Raw genomic sequence first — 16,655 nt, 5'->3', positions numbered from 1 at the left:
CCTTAGATGAGGTATCTGAAACCTCTCTTCATGTCAAGAGCTTCATCTGTTCCCCTTTCGACGTGCTCGAGTTGATTACCCTTATCAGCCACATCTGCTCTAGTTTCCCAAGCTTGTTCTCCGGCTTCGAGTTTCTTGTTGAGGTTGACAAGTATAGTTCGGAAAACGTAACAAAGGATGATTGCGACACCGAACATACTTGTGACAATTCCATATGCTTTTCTATAACCGTTTGAATCTAATTTCCATACGTAAGATCCGGCGATGTTACCAAATTGCGAAAACGCGTTGATAAGAGCAATAGCAACCGCTCTCTTGGCTGGAGGACGAGGGAAAGAAGATGAGATCCAAGAGTAGAACACGATGAAACCTGCATAGGAACTTGCTTGTAAGAAAAGAGCAACGTATCTTGCTGCGGTGTTGTGGGTTGCCATACAGATGACGAAACCAATTAATCCGAAAAACATTGGTACAATGATATGCCAGAATTTCTCTTGAGTTCGATCAGCATGCCATGCGTTCAACATTGATACGATAGTTGCGAAAACCCAAGGAGGGGAAGACATGAGTAAAGTCGGAATGTAAGAGAATCCAAGGGTACCGGTTAAGGAAGGGAAAAAAGCGTTGAATGATAAACCGACCACATAAGCGGTAAGGGCGAAACACATAACATAAATCTTGACATCCTTGACAGCCATGAAGAAACCATCGAAGATACCTTCTGAAGCAGAGTCTTGATCGGCTTCACCAACATCTTCGAGTAATCGCAATTGCGCAACTTCGAGCTCTTCTTCGGAAAATCCTTTGGTGTTATGAGGTAAATCGGGAAGGATAAAGAAGGCTGCGATGGCGATAAGCATTGTCGCAGCTCCTTCGATCCAAAACATCCAACGCCACGCTGAATGGCCCAGGACGTTTTCCATGTTCGATAACACCCCGGCAGCTATGAGAGCAGCGAAAGCATTGGACTAACAAAAAAAAGGAGCAAAAATGGGTTAAATTTAGCGCGCGGTCCATATTTTCGATACCAAAGGAAGAACGCACAATAAGGTTACCTCCAAATAAGATAGCATTCCTCAGAGTGAGTTCTCTCCTTGTGTACCATTTAGAAAGAATGAGAAGAGCACCGGGAAGGAAAGCAGCCTAAAAAAAAGTCATGGTTTGTTAGTGGCGGTGCCGCTTGTAACCCTAAGATCGAGAAAGTCTCACCTCAATAAACCCGAGGCAGAATCTGATTGCGACCATACCTCCAAAGGAAGTCACTACCCCAGAGCAAGTAGAGATTGCTCCCCAGATCACCATAGCTATTCCAATGTACCAGGATGGTCTGCTGACTTTGTTGATGATCATGTTCGAAGGGATTTGCATTAGGATATAACCGACATATAAAATGGAAAGGCATGTGCTATATTGTGTAGCATTCAGGTGAAGATCTCTGGTCAATCCTTTTCCTTTGGCAGAAGCGATGTTGTTTCGATCGAGATAGTCTGAAAAATTCCATCATTTTTGACGTTAGCAAACGGGTCGAAAGGGCCTTGGTACAGTCAAAAAAATCCAGGCACGCCGGACTCACTCATGATGTAGATCAATACGAACAACGAGCACCTTGCATCCAATTTCCTGACAAGCTTCTTCTCGATAGCAATTCGTCTTTCATCTTTAGGATTGGACAAAGCATTACCTTCAAGGTTGGCAGGTTTGATCACAGAGATGTTACTCTCAGTTCGGTGTGGTTTAATTTCTTCCATCTTAAAATACGCTGAAACCTTGTACAGGGGATTTATGAATATCGAAGAAGTCTGGGGAAACGGAAACTCGTATGTCCGGATTCTCTATTTATATATCTTTTCTTATGCACTGTAACCTCTACCTTCTGAGGAAAAAAAAGAGGGAAAAAGTGATGTATATCGGTTTGACTACCCGATGAAATCCGAATGAAAACCCTGTATTGGGTCATCTTGTCAAATCTTTGCCCCTCTTGTTGCCCTATTTTGTATTCCCCATTAGGTCTTCAACCCCAAGACAAACTCCATAGAGGCCATTTGTGCTCCCCTCGGCCTCCAAAAGGGGACTCGCTAAGACATGATATTGTTTTTCTCGTGAATTTAGCGAGATCTTCCGCACGGTATTTCCACTATTTGGTTTTTGGAATATTAAGACTTTTAACCAATTAACGTTATTAGGCACAGAGGTACAGACCTCCCTGAACCGCCGGTATGTTGCAACTAATAGAGGAATCTCGATCAATACTCTCTTCTAACCCGCCGGTTTATCTTGAACTAGAACAAAAGATATCAGGGAGTTTTGCGGCAAATCGGACCGGTTTGTTGGAAATCATCATTCGATTTTCTTCTTTGAGATTTAGATTGTACTTTCGGGTGAACATCGGAGTCTACATAAAACTGCTCCGCGGGACACCAAGCGTAATGACATTTACGCTTCAACTGAAGCGCCACCATTTTTCAAGCATTTACGAAATAAGGATTATAAGTGACAGGTCCGATCGAGGATTGACCCTGAACGGACAACGAACGGATAACGAACGGACAACGAACGGATTTAAGGCATTTGGGAACTCTGGTCTTTTCTCAGAGAAAAAAAGGATCACCTGGTTGTTATACAGGTCTCGCCTAGAGTTGTCACTCAGAGCGAATACATCACGAATATATCTACCCTGATGCCGATGAGATACAGTTCCGCCGATCAATGTCCTTGGGCACATTTTTGACTAGAACAATAATATTGTTTCACTTTGAAACACATGAATCGACCTGGTTTATCTGACTTTATCCACTCTCCCCTTTTTCCTTCTTCACAAGCACGACATCTTCTTCGTTTCTTACATCCCCATAATGTTACAGTACCTCTTTTCTGATACCTGTATAGGAAAACGTAGATCAGGATAATAACTAAAAGAAAGATAATTGTCGCTGCTGGAATGGCATCTGATATGGGAACAGCGTCAGGAACAGGTCCAAAATGAAGAATAAAAAAACGGATTGTAAGAATTAGAAGGCATTTATACTCACAAACATATTTCGAAGCGAAGGAATCTTGGTTTTCTTCTGACATCTCGACTTTGTTGAGGTTACTGATTCTGTGCTTATCGATATCTGACTCGTGAACTCAAGTTTATTTTATCGCGGATACTCGGACTTTTCCTGCACTCTTGTAAAAGTGCCTTTTTGATGTGAACAGGTGTCAAACCAAGATAAATTTCATTTTCGCTTTTCATTCATATATATGTTATTCTTGGTAAGTTCATGCATGATCAAAGAGTTGATACGCGTCTCAATATTGAGCTTCCTTTGTGCGTCATCTTGGCCTGACAGTAGCATCCAATCATTGGCACACAAAACCAGTAAACGAGAAGGGAAGTTATCTTATCTCTTCATAACATACATGAAAGGGGCACGTCCAGACAAACATGGTTTCAGCCTCCATCTTGAGGGAGCAGACCCACGCATTGATCTCCATTTCACCACACGTCTGAGACGCGTCACAATGCTAATGCTCAAAGGAGGTGAGTCACCTCACTTTTAAAGGTTGGATCCTGTGACAGAATTTACATCGCAAAACACTTGAGCATCAATGTTGCCATCTCGGATGTGCAAAAAATGTCATGAGCGGTACAAGGATCGACTTAACATGACATCTTCTCTGCATAAACTATGTATGAAGTCGAGCTTAAGGTGAAGTGCTTGAGAAGTACAAAAAGGAATATGCAAGTCTTCGAAAAGGCGATATACAAAAAGATGTCTATGCGAATAATGCATCTTATTACATCTTTCTAATTAGACATTCTCATTTTCTTTAAAACATTCTTTATGATACCATGTATCCAACCCCCCATTGGTCTTATCTTGTTTAGCTTTTGTTCTATCTTTTTGTTCAATATATCTTCCGAATTTACAATCAGGCTTTGCACATACTCTCGCAAATATTCGCTTTTTCAATCTTGGTAATCCGCAACGTAGACAAATAAATAATAAAATAAGTAATCCCGGTACAATTGCTGGGATAACTAATTCATATTTAACAATTTGTTCAGTATTTTTTTGGGATTGATTTTATTCAATGATGAAGGAACACTTACTATATTGCCATGGAATTGAATTTGATATGGTTTCTCCATTCCCTGCGTCAGAACCCACTGTTGAAGATCCAAAACCTCCCATTTCAATTTATTGTATATGAGATTACAAATGAAGCTTCAGATCTTGCAAGTCCGTATAGGTGTATAACAATGTATGAATAGCTCTCTTTTAGCAAACCTTGATTTTAACGAGATAAGTTTAGTACATGAAAATGAAACTTGATCAAGCTTGATACTCATAAAGGCTTGTTCGACTTATTGGGTTGCGATTTTCCCCCTTGATCTCTCCCTTCTTGATCACCTAAGTTAATGTGAAAGTAAGTCGCCATGAAAGGACAACGGTATAATGGACCCGGAATACACAATGTCGTTTCATTCTCTTTGACGATATCGAATGTGCTCCCACCGACTCTAAATATGCCGTCCGCATATCGAACTTTTGTAGGGACGATGAAGAATGCAGTAGGTATAAGATCATGTCATGATAGCATACGCCCTGAACCATGTCAATCTGGACAACACATGATACCGAATAGGCTCTTTGCACAGACAAGATGGGACATCTGATCTATTAGTTTAATTCAAGTCCTAATTCGTCTCTATGCCTTACTTCTGACCTTCACTTTACCACCCGCTTTACCTCTTACATCTTCTTCATCACTCGAATCATAATCATCCGAATCACTTTCTTCCTCATACCTTTTCTTTAAAGGTGGTGGTCTACTTTTCCTCTTTTCAATCTTAGGTAAATCTCTTTCAACTTTTTTAACTTTTTTAACAGTTTCAATTACTACTTCTTCTTCTTCCTCATCTGAACTATCCAATTCATCTTCTGAAATATCTTCGATATTTTTTTTAGATTTTATTTTACTTTTTTCTTTAATATGAAACTTTGATTTTGATTTTATTTTTTTACCTTTTTCTTCTTCTTTTTCTAATTCATCATTTAACATTTTTTCTTCTAATTTTTCTTGACATGATTTACATATCCATCCTTTACTATTTTCTGCATCTGCAGAAGATTTAAAATAATCTTCTTCTTCTTTTTTTTCTTTTGAAATACCTTTTTTACATTCATTACATCTTTTTTGATTAAATGGTGGATAAAATAATCTATTTGTTGATCCTGCCCATAAAAAATAACTCAAAATCAATACTCCTAAAACTGCAAGACTAACTGAAATGTAAGAATAATTGATTAGTATTTATACAATTTTTATATAATCTACACTAACTGTAAATTTCTTTCGAATATTTATCCATAAATGATGATGCATCGTTACTAGTTGAATCACCAGATGTACCTGGATTAGTATTAGTGGAATTATTCTGTCGAGGGAGTCTGATGTAGGGAGCCATTTCGGTTTATCTATCTGACAGCAATATGTTCTGATTCTTAGCTGTATGGGGTAACGCGAGGATGATCTGTGTATCTTGACTGGTTTTTCACGATATGATATACGAGTACGATATCGAAATTATAATTACTATTTTACTTGATTATATACTTTTCCTAGGATCTGGTTTGGGCTGATCTTGGATTCACTGGAGAACGATATTATCGGGTACACTATATATCTGACTTTATCAGTGAACATGACTTATAGGCGAAAACGTTCTGTCGAGCTTGCAAAAATGTTTCACCAGACATGAAAGGATGATGCTGGGTACATCATCTCAAAGGTGATACCAGACTTCCTACGGGTATGAGACATCTTGTGTAGGATGGTTCAATGATCTCTGTATCAAAGTTCAACGTTGATCTTGAGACTTCTCAACTGCTATGCGATAATGAACAGTTCAAAAGGATTCCATAAGAGGTTTCACAGATCAAGTGGAGTTTGCCACTCTGACACGCTCGAATGGACATTACGAATAATGCTTCGCGCTAAGACGCGTTTTATGTTTTTCAACATTTAACACTTTATTCAATGAATGATATTGACCTTTTACCTATATTGTGTTTTCCATTCTCTTCGAGATAATCAACCATAACGAAAATGAGGTCAGTACTACTATGATGAGCTATTCTGATAGGTGAATACTCTGTACTCCAGCTGACAATGATGATAGCGCACCACCTTCACCAACATTATCAGATTCTGAATTACTTGATTCACTCGAAGAAGCTGGATTCGATTTTGCATCAGATCGAGATAGACGTATAGAAGCTTTACAAAGGGAAATTAAGCAAGTTAAAAATTTAAAAGAAAGTGATAATGGACGAGTGGTTACTTTCGTAGAAGAAAAATTGTTGATAGAACGAATGTCGTGAGTGGAATGTTCTCAATCCCATGTGGCTTCAGTGATATACGACCAAACATGAATACGAGATCTTTTGGAGGTTCAGAAGATAAGTGAGATTCTCATTGATCTTTTTGGTTATTTCAAATTAGAAAAGAACGTTATGTATTGCTACATTTCTTTCATAATGACTTTTCAAGATGTAAAATAATGGATCAGAAATTATCTGTAAGTTCAATACTACATTTTCATTTATTTCGAAGAAGAAATATGATTAATTTTTCGGTATATAGGAATTAGCACCTTCATATCCACATACACTATTCTTACGAGCTTGCGTAACCGACATTCCATTTTTAGTATCCAAAATGGCTGTTCAAGTTCTACCTTGTGTAATGAGTTTTGTAGATGGTAAAGCTGTAGATAGATTAATAGGATTTGAAGAATTAGGTGATTCAGATCAATTTACAAGTAAAATGTTAGAATTTAGATTAAAACAATCTGGTAAGTTTGTTCTTTTGATTGATTTGGACACGCTTCGTTTTGACTAATACAGAACGTTTTTTTGGAATAGGTGTTTTACCTACGGATTTAAGTTTAGCGTCTAATTTATCTTCAAATTTCGTACCCATTAGGAAAGATGACGATGATATCTCGGATGATGAGGATCGTCGTCACACAACCCGAGGTGCAAGGAAAGGGAAAGTAGGAATAAGGAATGGGCTGTATAATGAAGGAAGCGATGATGATTACTAGAGGCAACTTATGACTGTCAGTAGGATCATTAACGGACCATGGGTACAACGGGAAGGACGATGAGAATAAGAGGGAATCTGACAACTGTTTGAAGCAGATAGAGGAGATCACGAAAGAGAACACAACAGAGGTGACGCAAACTCCCATCTGTATGACATAACATCCATTGTATAATATTCACATTTCATATATCCAGCATCAGCTTTGAGTCAGAGCAGCATTCGAAATGCATTTATCGCTTGATTACCGCTTTATGAATACAACAGAATGATATGCCTCATAATCTTGTACAATCTACAAGGGTTGTTTCGCCTCATAATGGTTTAATCCTCGTCGTCATCCTGATCCTCACTATCACTTCCACCACCAATCTCTATGCCACCACTCTCTTCTTCATCCACTAAACCCTTTGCCTCTCGCTTCGCTTTATTCCTAGCTTCCATCTTGGCCAAGATCTTATCGGCAGTATTGAATATACCTGATGTCGGCGCTCCGCAAGCATAACATTTTGGTGATTTGATGAAACGTTTCGTTGCGCAACTGTAGAAGAAAATCCAATCAGCATAGATTCCTTGAGAATAGTAGGAGAAGAAAAGGAGAAAACAACAAAGAGCACAAAAGAAACAGTAGCTCGGATAGAGAAAAATAACTCACTTCATACAGAAATAATGACCACATTTCGTCACAACCGGATTTGTAAAAGGTTGTCTACAAATCAAACATGCAAAAGGAACTTCTTCTTCTTCATCTTCTTCTTCTATAACAGCTTGTTGGGAAGCATCTAAATTATCCATTTGCCAACCTGCTAAATAATCTCCTCTATCATGTAAGAATTTACATGAATCTCCATAACCACAAAAACCAGTTTCTTTATAATCTTTACAAACATCAGGTTGATAATCCATAACTGTTATTGTTCTAACATGAGAAGTAGCTTTAATAGGTCCAGTTTTCATTTTAGCATTTAATTGTTCTCTGGTTTTATTTATTGTTGGTAAATAATTTGAATTTCCTCTATATATTCCATCATCTATATCTAATTCTCCATCCTGTTCAAATAATTCGTAAGTAAATGTATCTGTTCCACAACGCCGCTGAAGAATAGAATTTACCTCATTCAATTTGAGTTTTCTCTCCTTCAACACATCATTCCCAACTTCTAAATCCCAATCATTCGCTCTTGTTGCTAATTCATCTGCTTTCCTTGTCAAACCCTCATCAGCTCTATACTCTAAATCATCCATACCACCTTCAACATCTCCATTAACATCTCGCCGACGCTTTGTTCCTTGTACAAGAGGATTGGTAATGTTTTTCTTCTCAGGGCGAACGACTGAGGTTGATGAGGAGGGCAAGTCGGATTCCGCTATTGGCGATGAGGATCTTTTTCGAGATTGCACTGGACGGCGGGAAGGTCCTTTCTTGAACTGAACTAAAGGGGCGGCCATATCGTGCTGTTTGACTAAGCACACCTGGGCTTAATGAAGTTCGTGTTCTAGAGGCGCTCGATTGGTCGCTTTAGAAGTGGCAAATGCGGTATAGCAGTCGGTTTGAATCAATACACTAGGAATGATAGGTGAGGTGATAAATGATATGTCAGCTAGAGATGACCAGATTGATCTCATTTATTTGTGCTTTATCTAATCTGGCGGCGAACGCTTAATTCCAATGTTAGCTTTCCCACGCTAACTAAGCAAAGTAGCAAGATAATGCCACGCTTATGAAACACCGTAACTCCGCTTACCGTCTTAAAATTGCTTAGATAGGAAATTATCGTATGGTGGCGTATGCTGTAACGCAGAATAGCACCCACTCCAACAACAAACGTCGTCCTCGCCACCACACACGACGAGCACGATATCTTCTTCCTTCGCTTCGCTCTTCGGCTTAACAGAACCCAAAGTGATCGCAATTGTTCTCGCCCTCCCGGTCGCTTCAGGTGAGTACCGATTTCATTCTGGAGTAACTGTTCTTTCTCAAAATTGGTACGATGCCACATATGCGGGTTTTCGGGGTGATACCTGTTATATAAATATAATAAATGAATACCACCACAAACTCATTTCCCGTCTTTCAACGCTATTCCCGCATGCTTCATCACTATCTTAATCGCCTCTTTCTCTTATCATTTGTAACGCCGAGCTTAGCTTATCTTCTCAATCTCAAACATCAATGTTAGCCTCCACATACTTGGTCCACATCGAATAAACAAATAAACAGCGTCAACAATATCAGTCATTTATTTGATCAAGTAAGAAGGATGGATGATCAATCACTTCAAACTGCACAACAACAAGCAGATAATGATGCGTTAGCTTCAGCAGTAGCAGCAGCTTCAGCTCATTTGGGTTCATTGGGTCATCATCCTGATAATGATGTTAACGTTGTTATGGATGATCAACAACTAAATCATCATCAACCACATCATTTTCATCATGCATTACAACAACCTGATTTCTCTCAACATCAACATAAAGAAGAACTTCTCGATCGTCATGATTTGCATAATAATGGAACAGGTGATTTAGGTGTAGAGGTTGATGTTAACGTTCACGATTTAGAAATTCCGATAGCAGTGGATGATCATCATTTACATCAACATGAACATCAACATCATGACCATGTTGTAGGGATGGAGGGCGAACCTGAGTTAGATTTGAATTTAGGAGATATGAACACACCGAACGAATTCGATCCTAGAGATGCGGATTTGAGTGATTTCGATAATTCAAGGCCGAACTCTTTTGGACGACCGCCAAGTATAAGGAAGGGTGAGTGAATCGCTCATCTGGTTGATTCATATGATTGCTGACCAACGTGATTTCTGGCCTCAGCCTGCGACCTATGCCATGCCGCAAAGCAGGTGAGTAGATTTCTTTTCACTCCTCGTTCTGAGATATAGGCTGACAATCTCACGTATCCCAGAAATGCTCCGGCGATCGACCATCGTGTACACGATGTGCTGCAGGAGGTTGGAGCTGCATCTACGCCCCTCGACAACGCCGCCGGACCGTACCCAAGGATCAAAAGATGGCGCATCAAGCCCTCGACCCTATGCAACAACATCATAGTATGCCTCACGCACAACCGAGCCACGGAGGGAAGAAGAGGAAACTTGGCGCTAGGGAAAGCTTAAGTACATTTGGATCAGAAGCTATGGATATGAAGATGGCAATGGGGATGGCGATGGACATGGGATTGACCGGTGAAGAGGAAGGAGAGGAAATGCAAACTATGACGGATGACCAAATGGTGGGTGTTTCTGTATTTCCACTTTTGTCTGTCGACATAGTATCAAGTGGACTGACTGAATATAATCTATTTAGCTGGAATCAATCGCCATCGACGGGTACCTTGCCGACCTTCCTCTCGCTACTTTCGTTCACAATTTACCATATACCGCTCCACCCCAGCCTGAACCTCAAGTCCACTACAATGACAGTGATTTCCCTTCCGCCGGCGATAATCCATTCCCGAACACAGACATGGATCAACATACCACATCAGCTTTGCGAGATGCCATCTTCTCTCTCAATGAGAATAACGCTGGAGGCCATGGGGAAGGGAATGTCGAAGGTGACCATGGAGGAGATGCTCATGACATGGATCCTCACCTTGCCCTACTCAACTTGACTTCGATGCAAGATGATAACGATACCAGCGATGGTAACGTCAACAGCGACCCTGCAAGTGGTTTGCAATTACCCGACTTTAGCGTGCCGCAAGGGTGCAATCATCGACAGATCGTTCCTCATATCCTTTCACTCCTTACTCAACATACACTGGATCCCAAACCTGGGATGTCAACACCATTGACTCTTGGCGTCTTTGCTCCTCTAGCCAGATCTTTGAGGTTGTTTCACGGTCTGACCCAATGCCCAACATGCTCGACATCACCCCAACAAACCCTTCCGCAATTAGCCCTACTATCACGTACTACAACAATGTTGACATTCCCTTGTCCACCTATCAATTCATCATCAGTGGGATCTTCGGCACAAATCACAATCCAGGGAGCTAGACTTTCAGGAACAGGGTTGAGTGAAGCCATAGAGCAACATATCGTCAATGTAGTCTGGGATAGTTGGAGAGCGTCAATAAGAGAGATCTTTGCGGTATTGGATAAGAAAGCTCAAGATATCATAACTGCTTCCAATCAACAACATCATCTACAGCAACAGCAACAACAGGCTAAACAAGAGAACAATGGCGATAACGCTAATAATGGTGGAGGAAGTGGACAAGGTACACCACACGTTACACCACCTCCACCACCTGCAAGTAGCTTAGAGAAACAACGAGCAGGATTGATTTTCCAGGCTGTTAGTAGGTTAATCACTGCTATGGATGAAGTTGAAGGGTAGATACAAGATCCTGAAAAGAAAAGTCATATGTCGTGAATGTACATACTATAAAGTAGAAGTAAAATTTGTCAAGAAAGAAGTATATTATATTTTCGATTTCAGAATTAGGAATTGTTTTTCCGAAATGCTCATGAATCTGTTGTCAAATTACCATCCCCTCACTACCTCTTTTTTCTCACGAAGGGGTCAATCTTTGATTTTCCAAAATTTCTTGATCAAACCACTATTAAATCTATCAGTTTTAACTATTATCTTTCTACCGTCAATAGTAATTGATCTTAAAAGGTCTTTAGCTCGATATACTAATTCATAAAAAGCCCTCAAGTGAATTTCCGTCTTCATTGAAGGAGCATATTCAACCGATGAGAATTGAAATAATGAGAACTTACAACTTTCCTCATTTATAAAATGAATCCAAGCTACCGTTTCGACTTCTTCGATAACTTGATTTACATTCACTAATCTTGCTTCTTCGTGTGTACTAGTCAAATTAGTTTCTTGATGATCATCAAAATTAATAACTTCTCTTTCTTCTACTCTACTTTCTTGTTGAATTGGAACCGGAGAAATAATAGGATTATTTAATTTATTTAATATTCTTAAATTTTTTTGAGAATTCAATTGATTTTCATTTTCATCTTTAATAAATTTATTTGAAATGCAAAATAAAGTTTTTAAATTATTGAATATTTTACCTCTATATTTAAATTTAGATTTTTTTGTTTTTGTCTTTGTTTTTGTTGAAGTTGAAGTTGAAGAAGATGATATAGGTAAATGATATATCTGTATCCTATCAATTTAGAATAAATATGGATTTTTTTCAAAAAAATTAGCAATTAAAAAAAAACGAAAATGGATAATTCATTGAGTTATATTAAAAAGATTTATTTACATATTTATACCTGAATTTATTTTTTCTTTTCTTTTAAATCCTTCATTATTTTGTATATGATTAGAAAGAATATAATTAAAATGTAAAGGTTTTATAGTTGAAGGTAAATTTGTTATATGTAATGAAAGTTGAAAAAAATTTGATTTATGTTTTTTAGTAGAACTTGAACTTTTGAAATTATTACATTTTGTTTTCGTTCTTCTTAAATAAGAGAAATAATAAGGGATATCTTCCAATATCTATTAGAAGACGATTGTCAGAGGTATGATTTTTATCTTCTGAGAAAATATGGAATCTTACATTTACCATGGTGTTCATTATCCTCGCGAGGGTCGAAAGATATTTTATCAAGCTGGCCGAACTAACAGTATAGTGATGTTTACTTTGAGCGAAGAAAAAGTGACTCTCCGAAAATGTACTGGGATTCAGTTTGAAATCATATCAAATTTGGTTTGAAAGCATAGGCAATACCGTTTCTTTAGTCATATTCGACAATGTATTGAAGGTCAAATTGGAAGGCAACGCTCATTGATAACGGACAAAGGTTTCATAAAATAAAAGTGACGTCGATCATCTTGACTCAGTGAAATATAGCGTACGATTACCTATTCTATTTTGAAGGTTTCAACGTATTGACGGAACCTCCTTTGTCTGAGTACTTCCATTCATATTTCGACTTTGGCCAAAGGATGTCTATAAACTTGCGCTTACCGAAACTTGTAAGAAATAATAGTGTAGCGGAAAGGACGTTGAATGGAAGATCGTCAAGCAAGAGTTTTGAATCCACCAACTCATTTCAATTGTGTTGAATTTGGGCGAGGGGGTTCTGTTGGAGGTATGTTGCTCGTTGATGTATCTTTTACTGGCTACTGTATACAATCACCAAAAGTATCATTCCTGATAATCACCAATAGCTCTGAAAAGTATAATCAATAACAAAAACAATAAAAAGGGCCATAGATAGCCTACTGACATTCATTAAAAAGTACAATTTGAGAACAAAGACCAGATTTCTTATAATAAAATCATAAACACTGAAAGAGATAGTTTCAAGAACGATAATTTCAATGGGCATTTCACTATCACACACATGATGAGACTAGATGGCACCCATTATCAAAATTCGAAGAGCACAACCACCTTATTCAATTATTCCAATTTTGTCGAACAACCAAAATGCTATCAAACACAACGTATATATAGCCTCAACCCAAACTCAAACGGATGTAGACTCAAATCACAATATCATCAAATCACAAATCGAATATTCCTCTTCACCTCATACTCAAAATCAAATCCGTCAATTATCTTTAGACAATTCTACACCCACTCGTAGTTCACAACCCGCCACATCCGCCACAACTCGACGAACAGCCAATCCTACGACCACTGATTTAGATCCTAATACTTCACAACGACAAGCTCAATCTATACGGACTACTCGTTCGGATAATCCTACTGCAGTCGCTAATCTTGATATTGGTTCTAGCTCATCCACAAAGACTAGTACAGCTAATTCAAATGATCAACAGGAAACACCGGATTCTTCTTCCTCCTTTACACGTACTACAACTATCCATCCTTCTGCCACTTCATCTTCAGCCAACACAACGACAAGGACAACCCAAAATGTTAGAGTAAATTCTGATTCTTCTTCAACGGAATCTGAAGGTTCTATACTCGCTCAAGCTGTAGCAACATCTAATATATCATGGTGGCAATTATTAGCAATTATAATTTGTGGGATATTAGCTTTAAGTGTTGGATCATGGTTATTTTTTAGAAGTAGACAAAGAAAAAGATATAAAAGAAAAGAAAAGAAAAAACAAGATTTAGAAGATAAATTAAAAGAAAAAGAAAGTATAAAACGTGAATTAGAATTAATGAAAACTTTTAAACATAATAAAAGATTAAAAGGAAAAAATGAAAAATATTTTACAGACAGTGATAGTGATGATTATAGTGAAGATTATAGTGATGATGAAACTATTCCAAAACGTTCTGGTAAATATCGAAAAAGAAAAAAAGATAGAAAAAGTAAAAGAAGAAGAAGATATGATTCAGAAGAAGAAGAAGATGATGAGTCAATTTATGAACGTGAACTATCAAGAGAAAAAGAAAAAATGACACCAAAATCTGCTTTTTCATTTAGACCTTCTTCAAACAAATCAAAATCTGCTTTAAATAGAAAAAAATCTTTTAGAGATTCAGTTTTTTCAACTTATAATTCAATGAAAAAATCTGCAATTAAATTAAAATATGTAGAAGCAAAAGTTAAATTAGAAAAACAATTAGAACAAGAAGAAATTTTAGAAAAAGAAAGAAAAGAAAAAATTTTAAAAGCTAATGAAGAAATTAAAATTTTCAATAATGCTAATAGAGAATTAGAAGAAAGGCAAAATACTTTAAAAGTCTTTAATGATATTAATCAAAATCAACAAATAGGAAGAGAATGGGAAGAACCAAAAGAAACAATACAAAATCAATGGAGTAATAATAATGATGGTATTGATTCGAATCAACAAATAGAAAATCAAAATTGGGTAAATATTAATGATAAACCAAGAGGTAAGTGTTTGCTACTTCGATTTCTGGCTTTTAGATTTAAAGATGAGCTATAAACATAAAATGTATGACGGTACTAATCGTTCACTGGAATAGGTAAACTCCTGATCCCGCCTATGCCTCGTCAGCAATCAACCAAAACTCATTCCGCCGAAATACCAACTGCGGCATTGTTACCATATCACTCTAATCGATCTCGAGATAATTCATTTGATGGTGAAATTTCGAATCTGTTAGGTAATCCAAAATCTTCTTCTTCCTCTTCATCAGCATCTGAGAGCCTCAACGATGGAGTTAAAGCCAAAAAACCTGATAATGAGCCAAAAGAAATGAGCAAGCAAGATAAGCGTAAGGTAGTTATGCCAATTCAACCAAGTATAAGTATAACTAAACCTGAAGCTTCACATCAACGTGGTAAGTCTAAAGCTTATGTTGATGTTGATTCCGATTCATCAGATGAAGAAGAAGATTATTATCCATCTCAACTTCAAGTTAAAAAGAAATCTAGTCAATCTAATTTTATAGAATCAACAATGGGTTTGAGTAAATCTTTTAATAATGATCAAAAAGTAGAATCGAAAAAAGGGTATACTAATCCATTTAGTACAAATTCAGATTGGTTATCAAAATCGGGACCTGTTCAAACTTCTCCAACAGAAATGGATTTTAATTTTAATTCAAGGATGAATGAAAATCATTCTTCTTCGATACCGAATATTACTCATCCAAATGATAATCCTGTTATGTCTCGTTTGAATCTATTTGGAAGTTCTACAAATACTGCAGGATCAGTAAGTTTAAGAGGTAAAGGTTCTTTAGGGTATGGATTACAATCTGGAAGTAGAGAAAATACGATTGGAGGTGGAAATAAATGGGCTAATAGATTAAGAGAGAGAAAATAAATTAGGTTTTTGATGTGTCGGTTGTTCTCATGGCGCTGGGACTGGAAGTGATGTTCGAAGTTGAATTCTTGGTTTTACCATCTAATTCTGACTCATTTGGCTATTTTTTGCGTACATCCTTTTATACAATATACATAATGTACAACATTTTACATCTATAATCCAATCTGTGATCAGTCAAAAACCTTTCATCATAGGTGAAAAGTATAATTATAGCGAAAACAAATGACATACTCATCTATATAAATTCATTCTAATGATCCTCAATTCCCACTTATTCACTATCACTTTCATCGGTATCACTATCATCATTTATTTTCTTCTCAACCTTATAACCTTCCCTCTGATCTGCAAAATCCCCATTAACAGCTAAACTCATTACAGTTGCTCTACCTTTACCATGTCCTACTTTTCCTAAATCCTCTTTGAATTTTTCTTTATCTCCTATTACATCTTTCCAATAAGTTAAAGTTTCATTCAAATTTATTTGTACTTCCCTTAAAGAATAAGTTAAATCTTCATAATATTTTGATGTTTCAGATTGTTTGGAATTTATACTTGGTGGTAAGGTTATGTTTCGAGAAGATTGTTCGATTGAATATGATTTTGATGAGCTTGAAGCGATGGGTTCAGAATTGACATTTGTAGGTGCAGTAATTTGGGAAGGGGGATAAAGGGTGTACGATAGATCGATTGATTTGTTTGTTATTGACATGTTATCAAGATTGTTTCGCCGAGGATGTTATTGCAGAACTCTGAGAAGGCGATGTTGACGTTACCGGATGACCCGTAGACAAGAGTACGTCGTGAGCAACTTGATCCGATAGTTCAAAATT

The 16,655-nt window shown here is 37.4% G+C and overlaps 9 protein-coding genes across 9 annotated transcripts; 3 read left to right on the top strand and 6 right to left on the bottom strand.

Moving 5' to 3' along the window:
• Positions 1 to 2: 2 nt before the first annotated feature.
• On the bottom strand, positions 3 to 1,748 carry I206_105818 (uncharacterized protein; the record flags this gene model as incomplete). Its single annotated transcript, XM_019156368.1, has 4 exons — positions 3 to 968; positions 1,045 to 1,143; positions 1,210 to 1,487; positions 1,574 to 1,748. 4 exons carry the CDS (start codon positions 1,746 to 1,748, stop codon positions 3 to 5), a joined length of 1,518 nt encoding a protein of 505 aa, XP_019010170.1.
• Positions 1,749 to 3,794: 2,046 nt separating this feature from the next.
• On the bottom strand, positions 3,795 to 4,178 carry I206_105817 (uncharacterized protein; the record flags this gene model as incomplete). Its single annotated transcript, XM_019156367.1, has 2 exons — positions 3,795 to 4,024; positions 4,097 to 4,178. The coding sequence occupies 2 exons, from the start codon at positions 4,176 to 4,178 to the stop codon at positions 3,795 to 3,797; spliced, it is 312 nt and encodes a 103-aa protein (XP_019010169.1).
• A 517-nt stretch (positions 4,179 to 4,695) lies between these two features.
• I206_105816 (uncharacterized protein) lies at positions 4,696 to 5,455 on the bottom strand (the record flags this gene model as incomplete). Its single annotated transcript, XM_019156366.1, has 2 exons — positions 4,696 to 5,273; positions 5,332 to 5,455. The coding sequence occupies 2 exons, from the start codon at positions 5,453 to 5,455 to the stop codon at positions 4,696 to 4,698; spliced, it is 702 nt and encodes a 233-aa protein (XP_019010168.1).
• A 641-nt stretch (positions 5,456 to 6,096) lies between these two features.
• Positions 6,097 to 7,096, top strand: I206_105815 (uncharacterized protein; the record flags this gene model as incomplete). Its single annotated transcript, XM_019156365.1, has 5 exons — positions 6,097 to 6,101; positions 6,170 to 6,367; positions 6,493 to 6,568; positions 6,634 to 6,844; positions 6,915 to 7,096. 5 exons carry the CDS (start codon positions 6,097 to 6,099, stop codon positions 7,094 to 7,096), a joined length of 672 nt encoding a protein of 223 aa, XP_019010167.1.
• A 323-nt stretch (positions 7,097 to 7,419) lies between these two features.
• I206_105814 (uncharacterized protein) lies at positions 7,420 to 8,544 on the bottom strand (the record flags this gene model as incomplete). The annotated part of the gene is made up of 3 exons (XM_019156364.1): positions 7,420 to 7,636; positions 7,751 to 8,145; positions 8,209 to 8,544. The coding sequence occupies 3 exons, from the start codon at positions 8,542 to 8,544 to the stop codon at positions 7,420 to 7,422; spliced, it is 948 nt and encodes a 315-aa protein (XP_019010166.1).
• An 812-nt stretch (positions 8,545 to 9,356) lies between these two features.
• On the top strand, positions 9,357 to 11,460 carry I206_105813 (uncharacterized protein; the record flags this gene model as incomplete). The annotated part of the gene is made up of 4 exons (XM_019156363.1): positions 9,357 to 9,867; positions 9,931 to 9,959; positions 10,022 to 10,348; positions 10,423 to 11,460. The coding sequence occupies 4 exons, from the start codon at positions 9,357 to 9,359 to the stop codon at positions 11,458 to 11,460; spliced, it is 1,905 nt and encodes a 634-aa protein (XP_019010165.1).
• Positions 11,461 to 11,646: 186 nt separating this feature from the next.
• Positions 11,647 to 12,670, bottom strand: I206_105812 (uncharacterized protein; the record flags this gene model as incomplete). Its single annotated transcript, XM_070203195.1, has 3 exons — positions 11,647 to 12,250; positions 12,353 to 12,591; positions 12,659 to 12,670. The coding sequence occupies 3 exons, from the start codon at positions 12,668 to 12,670 to the stop codon at positions 11,647 to 11,649; spliced, it is 855 nt and encodes a 284-aa protein (XP_070059296.1).
• A 785-nt stretch (positions 12,671 to 13,455) lies between these two features.
• On the top strand, positions 13,456 to 15,819 carry I206_105811 (uncharacterized protein; the record flags this gene model as incomplete). Its single annotated transcript, XM_019156361.1, has 2 exons — positions 13,456 to 14,920; positions 15,014 to 15,819. 2 exons carry the CDS (start codon positions 13,456 to 13,458, stop codon positions 15,817 to 15,819), a joined length of 2,271 nt encoding a protein of 756 aa, XP_019010163.1.
• A 274-nt stretch (positions 15,820 to 16,093) lies between these two features.
• Positions 16,094 to 16,534, bottom strand: I206_105810 (uncharacterized protein; the record flags this gene model as incomplete). The annotated part of the gene is made up of 1 exon (XM_019156360.1): positions 16,094 to 16,534. The coding sequence occupies one exon, from the start codon at positions 16,532 to 16,534 to the stop codon at positions 16,094 to 16,096; it is 441 nt and encodes a 146-aa protein (XP_019010162.1).
• Between the last annotated feature and the right edge of the window lie 121 nt (positions 16,535 to 16,655).

The sequence above is a fragment of the Kwoniella pini genome, chromosome 8, assembly GCF_000512605.2.
Source record: "Kwoniella pini CBS 10737 chromosome 8, complete sequence".
Lineage (NCBI taxonomy): Eukaryota > Fungi > Basidiomycota > Tremellomycetes > Tremellales > Cryptococcaceae > Kwoniella > Kwoniella pini.
Note: the sequence above shows the minus strand (reverse complement) of the source record. Positions and strands in the feature narration are given on the sequence as shown.